This window comes from Apis mellifera, linkage group LG13 (assembly GCF_003254395.2).
Source record: "Apis mellifera strain DH4 linkage group LG13, Amel_HAv3.1, whole genome shotgun sequence".
Lineage (NCBI taxonomy): Eukaryota > Metazoa > Arthropoda > Insecta > Hymenoptera > Apidae > Apis > Apis mellifera.
The window spans coordinates 4,386,339-4,394,404 of record NC_037650.1 but is presented as its reverse complement, the minus strand read 5'-3'; the positions used below and the strand labels follow the sequence as shown (position 1 = coordinate 4,394,404).

At 29.6% G+C, this 8,066-nt stretch overlaps 2 protein-coding genes across 2 annotated transcripts; both read left to right on the top strand.

The window, feature by feature from the left end:
- The first annotated feature begins 82 nt into the window (after positions 1-82).
- Positions 83-2,038, top strand: LOC726472 (prohormone-3). The gene is made up of 6 exons (XM_001122204.5): positions 83-231; positions 539-736; positions 1,078-1,204; positions 1,282-1,431; positions 1,625-1,713; positions 1,781-2,038. Exons 2-6 carry the CDS (start codon positions 563-565, stop codon positions 1,931-1,933), a joined length of 693 nt encoding a protein of 230 aa, XP_001122204.2. The 5' UTR covers positions 83-231; positions 539-562; the 3' UTR covers positions 1,934-2,038.
- Positions 2,039-4,559: 2,521 nt separating this feature from the next.
- On the top strand, positions 4,560-8,011 carry LOC409825 (T-complex protein 1 subunit epsilon). The gene is made up of 7 exons (XM_393315.7): positions 4,560-4,822; positions 5,285-5,709; positions 5,786-5,978; positions 6,300-6,569; positions 6,868-7,053; positions 7,295-7,613; positions 7,690-8,011. Exons 1-7 carry the CDS (start codon positions 4,715-4,717, stop codon positions 7,821-7,823), a joined length of 1,635 nt encoding a protein of 544 aa, XP_393315.2. The 5' UTR covers positions 4,560-4,714; the 3' UTR covers positions 7,824-8,011.
- The last annotated feature ends 55 nt before the right edge of the window (positions 8,012-8,066 follow it).

Below are 8,066 nucleotides of genomic sequence, written 5' to 3'. Positions count from 1 at the left end.
GGTCATGTGCGTAAAAAAAAAGTCAAGGGATGCGCTTGCGCGGATGTTTGCACAAGCCTGTACAAGGGAAACCGGAACAACGTAGAAGTATAGATTGCTAATGCAAGCACGGCTCAGACTCAGTCCTCCAGCAAGCTTCATTGAGGACTTGTTGATCCCCGAGAAGAGACAAGAGTCGATCTTTCCAGCTCCGCTTACTTAAAGAAATACTAGCAAGTGAAGAAATAATTCGTAAGTTCGAGAATTTTTTAAATTTACAAAAACGAATACAAAGGAACCATACTTGCCTGTTCGAGAAACTTTTTGTAAAATTGCTTCGACAAAAATGTTCGCCAATTGTTGAAAACTGTCACGAAAATATCATTTCCATGTATTTTTCTTCCATTGTTAATAATTTTTATCGGTTGTTTGATTTCTGTAAACAAAAAAAAAAAAATTATTCAATTTCAAGATGTAAAATATTTGAATCGTTGAATAAATTTCGCGTGTGATGTTACATTTGGACTTGAAATATCTTTAAAAATTACTTGAATTTCAGAGGTTTCAACAGCGATATACTCACATGGGACAAAAAATGTACACGTGTGTTGCTCTGACCGTCGTTGCTCTAGTAAGCACGATGCACTTTGGTGTCGAGGCATGGGGTGGTCTATTTAATCGTTTCAGCCCAGAAATGTTATCGAACCTTGGCTACGGTAGTCACGGTGATCATATAAGCAAGTCAGGATTGTATCAGGTATGAAAAAAATTTTTTGATCAAGTTTTCTCCGATGTCAGTGATATCTTCGCACATCAAATAACTGGTTTGCAACTTTGCCGCAGTATTACCGGTGTACGATCGATATATTATTTTCGTAGAATTGTGCGCTTTTCACACACATTTATTTGCAGACCATAGAAAGACAGGGGAAATATTATTAAATTTTCTTTGAAATCGATTATTAATCCGCTTTAAATTGTTTCAAATATCTTATCTCTAATGTACAAATTAAAAAGATATATGTTATCCATCATTTCTTCTATTTTCCATTTCACATAATTATAATAATAATAAAATATCATGCGTTTCATTTCAAGCGTCCATTATCTACCAGTTATGGGTATTCGTATGACTCTCTGGAAGAAGTTATACCATGCTATGAAAGAAAATGTACGCTTAACGAGCACTGTTGTCCGGGTTCTATTTGCATGAATGTCGATGGAGGTAACTATCATTCTTCGTTCCCCCCCTCCATTGTTAAATGATTTTAGAAGGCGCAAATTCATCTTCTTCAATTATAGATGTTGGCCACTGCGTTTTCGAATTGGGGCAGAAACAGGGAGAACTTTGCAGGAATGATAACGATTGCGAAACTGGTTTAATGTGCGCCGAGGTTGCCGGTAGCGAAACTCGTTCGTGTCAGGTGCCAATAACTTCGAACAAATTATACAGTAAGTAAAATATAAATCTACGGCAAGTGACGTCATCGACGTATTAACCGGTCAGAAAATATCTTTTACGCGATAAAAATTCAAAGATAATCGATAAAATAATTACGTCAAATGAATCTCACGTTGAAGAATCATACGTGTATTCCATTTCTAAATATATAGAGTATCCTTATATTTTTAATTAATTACACAGATGAGGAGTGTAACGTGTCCGGGGAATGCGATATCAGTCGCGGTTTATGCTGTCAGCTTCAGAGACGTCATCGACAAACGCCAAGAAAGGTATTTTTTATTTAAAAACATGCAGAAGGATCATTCCCCTACGAATCTTCTTTCTTCTTCTCGCTAGGTTTGCTCGTATTTCAAAGATCCTCTGGTTTGCATCGGACCGGTTGCAACGGACCAAATAAAATCGATCGTCCAGTACACTTCTGGCGAAAAACGGATCACTGGGCAGGGAAATCGTATCTTTAAACGTTCCCTTAAGGCTCCCTTCGCCTAAAAAGCTATATATCGTTCCTCATGAACTGGTGAAAATGAAAGGCGTGTCTAGATAAATCAAATCCCTCTTGTCATTACACTGAAAAAAAAAAAAGAAAAAAAAAAAGAAAAAAAGATAAGATATAAGTCTGTTATTTCGAAATTTCCTAAATTGTTTCGATGTTCGTAAGTCTGTCAAGAGTGGAGAGAAATCACAAACGCGCTTTTTAATTGTTTTCTTCCAAATATTACGACTGAAAAAAATACGATACATATCAGAATAGTCCGTCTTATAAGGTTATAAGGTATTATTAAATATTAATGAAAAGAATTATACAGCGTGTATTTCAAAAATTGAATTTAATAATCGATGAATAATGCGTACTGGATGCGTGATAGAAGAGAAGAAGTTTCCTCTTTACCATTACTTTTACTATTCTTACTTTTTCCCACTTAGTCTGGTTAAACTAAAATAGAAATTAAAATAGATAGGAATTGAATAGCTCGGATCTAAATGATGATAATAATGATAAAAATGTTAGAAAAATGTTGTACTACTTTACTATTAATTGTAAAATCATAATTCTAGAAATTGATTTTAAGTAAAATTTTGTCGAGAGTTCTCTGAAAAAAAAAAAAAAAAAATAGCTTTCATTTCTTTCACTCTGTACTTATTCATTTTATTTCATTATCGAAATCTATAAAAGATTCCTGAATAAAGTTCCCTAAATTTACTCTTAAGATATCTCTACTCGAATTACTCAAACGCACAGAAAATAAAATATTTTAATTTTTCTAATTCTCAGAAAGAGATCAAATGATATCCTGATACCAGTGATAGAATTATATATTTTTCACGAGGAAAACTTGAAAATATTGAAGTGATGTTACACTATTAGATAAATGTCTGCACGTGAATCGCGTATGAGAGAGTTCGCTCGATTGTATCGAACATTTAATCTGAAGAGTTTTCAAAATCTTCGTCGGTGTCTAACAAACGTAAATTATATTACTAACAATAAGTAATAACAAGTAAAGCAAAACATTTTGATTAACATGAATCGAGAAAGAAATTAAAAGTTGCAGCAATAAAGTTTTGCTTTGTCTAGTAGATAGATTCTAAATTATTAGAGATACGTATGTACGTAGAATTTTAGTAGAAAAACTCGTTCAAATGTGAATTACTCGATTAAACGTTTATTGTGGAAATCTCTAAATATTGTTTGTGGGAATCGCTCTATATCGAATACGTTAAAAATGTGGAGATCGCTTCGCGTTAAATGTTATTGAAATTCTATTAAATATAATATAATTAAAACTGGATATATATAGATGAAAATCGTTAAATGTTACCGAGAATCAAGATTTTAAAAGATACATACATGACGAGAGAAAGTATTACTTACGAACATAGTTATGAAGATAAATGAAGCAAACGTTATAATTGTAATTTACAAGAAACCGCAGTGTTATTTTAAACACTGTTGCGAAGAACTATTTGATGCGTAAAGTACCTGTTGCGAAATTTGGACAACTCTTCGTTTCTATGCTATTAATGCTAGTCGAGTGTCCAAACACACAAAATGAAGAAAACATATTTCTCGTTACACGATATTATACTTCCAGCGTTGATCTTTTATTATATAAGAGAATTCTAATATACTATATGAATGCCTAATCCATTAAGAAAGTTTTAAATGTGAATGTTATATATTATGAGATATATCTTATTGAAATTATATTTTTATCTTTGATCAATATGTATACCTAAACATCATATACATATTTATATATTCATATATTTTCCGTAAACATATAATTATAACAAAATATAATTATTCTCTAATGTGTCGTGCGTAATCTCATATTAATCGATTATTTTATTCGAGATGATTAATTTATAATTATAAAAAATCAAGTCGAATATCTGAATATCTATTGCGTGAAATTTAAATTTAATTTAATCTACTATCATATTAATTTCATTCTGTATGTATTTATTTTTATCATTCAGTAATTATTATTTGAAAATGAAGAAGAAAACTATGAACTACTAAATGAATGAAAGTAATACATATATATATACACATTATAGAATAGTAAATTCCTTCCAATATGAAAAATTTAAACAAAATTCATATTGTTTGGACGTACGACTCATTGAGGAATTACGGGCAATATGGCCTGGAGTTAAAAGAAAGTACCTCTCATTAAATGAATTAATTCCAAAATAATTATATGTCTATAACTATGTATATGTAATGTTCAAAATTATAATACAAAGTTGTAATAGTTTAATGTCAAATAAATTGTGATGCATATAAAATATTTAAACCTATCTTTTGTTCATTTTTTTCACCATTTCTATAAAATATATTTTTTTTTTTATTTATTACATCTTTTAAAAATATTTAAATCAAATATTTGAAAAAATTTTTATTAAATTTTTATACAATTTGAATAAACGAGAAGAGCTAAATATATTATATTTACCTTTTGCTATTTATTTCTCTTTTATAATAAAAGATTATATCTTTTTAACTATTTATTGCAAAAGATTTTTCAAATAATTTAAAAAAAAAAATTTGTAGATTATGATAGTGATTTTCGTTTTCAAGTTCCATTTTCGAACATACCTAACCCAGAATATTCGAGAATAGATGGCACTACATGCTTATGAACATCCGTTATGGGCAACAAAATGGTCGTGTAGTTTTGACGACAAAGAAACGTAAGTTTGTAAGTTTATAAATCTTTTCGTTACAACTACTTTAAACGTAAAGTCCAAGTTTTTTGGAACAAAATGACTGCAATACCTGGTACTGTGGCCTTTGATGAATACGGTCGGCCTTTTATTATTCTTCGTAACCAGGAAAAGCAAAAACGCTTAACCGGTATTGATGCCATCAAGGTATTGTTATATTATTTAAATAACTTTTTTTTTCATTTCAATTAGAAAAGTAATAAAAAATTTTTCTCAATATTTTCTCATGATTTTATTGAACTAAAAAAATTAAAAGCTTTTGTTAACGATTAATTAAACTGACCACGTGAAACGGCAATGGCGACATTATTCTAAAATAGCTATAGAAATATCGTAAAAATGTATAATCTGAATTAATAATATATTATATATATTTAAAAATTGTATTTTATAATTATTATTATAATTTTTTTTTCATAAATTTAATGTTTCAATAATTTAAAGAATTGAATAAATTTCGTTGATTGTGATTTTTATCCATATATGGATATTATGGCTTCTTCTGAAATAAGTTCAATAGAATCTTGAAATTTATTGAGTAATATTATCCTCATAAGTTTTGTATAAAATATATTAATAATATCTTTAATAAATGTTGAATATTTGCAGTCACATATTTTGGCAGCTCGTGATGTAGCCAATATTTTGAAAACTTCATTAGGTCCTAAGGGCCTTGATAAACTAATGGTTAGTTCTGATGGTGATGTTACTGTAACAAATGATGGAGCAACAATTTTAAAAAATATGGATGTGGATCATGAAATTGCAAAATTAATGGTTCAATTGTCTCAATCCCAAGATGATGAGATTGGAGATGGTACTACTGGTGTAGTTGTTTTAGCGGGTGCTCTCTTAGAACAAGCAGAACAACTACTAGATAAAGGAATTCATCCAATCAGAATAGCAGATGGTTTTGAAATGGCAGCAAAATGTGCAACAGATCATTTAAAAATGATTGTACATGATTTTGAAGGTAGTCCAGACAATCTGGAACCTTATATAAAAATTGCAATGACCAGTCTTGGTTCTAAAATGTAAGAAAAACATTTTATTATTATTTAAGTTTAATTTATGGACAAGGAAGAATAATTGCTTCTCTGTTTGTTTTAGTATCAACAAATGTCATAGACAAATGGCAGAAATAGCTGTAAATGCTGTATTTGCAGTTTTAGATCCTGTTGCACGTGATGTAAATTTTGAATTAATAAAAATAGAAGGAAAAGTTGGAGGAAGATTGGAAGATACAGTCCTTGTTCGTGGTGTTGTTATTGATAAAGATTTTAGCCATCCTCAAATGCCTAAGGTATAATTAATTGCAAAAATAATATGTATTGATTTGAAAAGATATTTCATTTTGCCTAATGATGAAAAAGAGAACAGAGAAGGGTGAAAATTCAAATAAATTTTTTAGCTTACTTGTTTTTGGGACTTTAAATTGTTTCTTTAGTTATATTTTGTTAACTTTTGAAAAAATAAAAGTCTCTGTTCAAGTAACTATTGAATAATTTGATCTTCACAGTGGCTTCAATGATCAAAAGATTATGAGAGCTGAAGGCATTTTTTTTTTTTTTTTTTTTTAATGAAATATTCTATTGGATAATAAAATTTTTAATAAATATTTCAGAGGTTGGAAAATGTTAAATTAGCTATTTTAACATGCCCATTTGAACCTCCCAAACCAAAAACCAAGCATAAGTTGGATGTCACTTCAGTTGATGATTATAGAGCATTACGTGAATACGAACAAGAAAAATTTACTGAAATGGTGAAAAGGGTTAAAAATGCTGGTGCAACACTTGCCATTTGTCAATGGGGATTTGATGATGAAGCTAATCATCTTCTTCTTCAGAATGAATTACCTGCTGTTAGATGGGTTGGTGGCCCAGAAATCGAAGTAAGTTTTGCTTTTATATGATTATTTAATTTGCCCAATGATGATAAAGTGCAATGAAAGAGGATAAAAGTCAAGATAATAAGCTAATTTAATTTTTCGTAATTTAATTTTTTCATTTCATTAGTGTTTTGTAATTGTAAGAATAATTATAAAATTTTCTCATATCTATATTAGTTAATTATCTTCCTTTTATCATAACTCTAATGACCAATAGATTATGAGATCTGAGGGCTTAATTTCTTTGTTAAAAAAAAAAAAAAAAAAAAAAAATCGTAAAATAATACTAAATTTTTTTCAGTTAATAGCTATCGCTACGGGTGGACGTATTGTTCCTCGCTTTGAAGAACTGACACCAGAGAAACTTGGTCATGCAGGCGTTGTTAGAGAATTAACGTTTGGTACTACTAAAGATCGAATGCTTGTTATTGAAGAATGTAAAAATTCTCGAGCAGTCACCATATTTATCCGTGGTGGAAATAAAATGGTAATTAATTTTCAGAATTCTTATAAAAATAATGAAAGCAAGGAGAATTTCAATGATATTCAGATATATCTAATTGACCAGACACCTTGCAAGAATAAAACATTATGACATTTATTTTGTTGTTCAATTTAAATCAATTTAATTGAACTTTTTTCTCTGATGTTACATTTTTTTACTATTATCTATATTTTTTATTTGTTCAATATAAATATATATCCAATTTTTTTATTTATATTTTTAGATCATTGAAGAAGCAAAACGAGCTATTCATGATGCATTGTGTACAGTTCGTAATGTAATTAAAAATCAGAAAATTTTATATGGAGGAGGTGCTGCCGAAATTTCTTGTGCTTTGGCATGCGCAGATAAAGCTAATAAGATCAGCACTTTGGAACAATATGCATTCCGTGCATTTGCCGAAGCTTTGGATGCTGTGCCTATGGCACTTGCTGAAAATTCTGGCCTTTCACCTGTAAATACTTTAGCTGATATTAAAGCAGCACAAATAGCCGAAAGCAATTCTGCTTTTGGTGTAGATTGCTTAAATCGCGGCACTTATGGTACGTATTGAACTTGCAATCATTTTTCGTTATAATACGTTATTTCGTAGAAATAAATAATTATTTCTTTTTTCAGATATGCGAGCACAAAATGTTATCGAAACATTGACGAGTAAAACACAACAGATTTTATTAGCTACACAATTGGTCAAAATGATACTTAAAATTGATGATATACGTTCACCTAGTGATGCCGGCGATGCTGCCTAAAGAAATTGCATATTTTTTATTCCAATATTATTGGATTTTTCAATATTTCACCTTCCTTGCTTCTTCCAAGCTTCATTCACATTTCTAATTGATGTATTAAATTTAATTAACATTTTATCGTCGGTATAAAAATGATATTTATGTAACAGCATTGTGATACGAAATAAATAATTTTACTTTCGTCAGAATTTGTTTCTATTTTTTAATTTCCTTGTTATTATTAGTAGTATATACAACATGTTA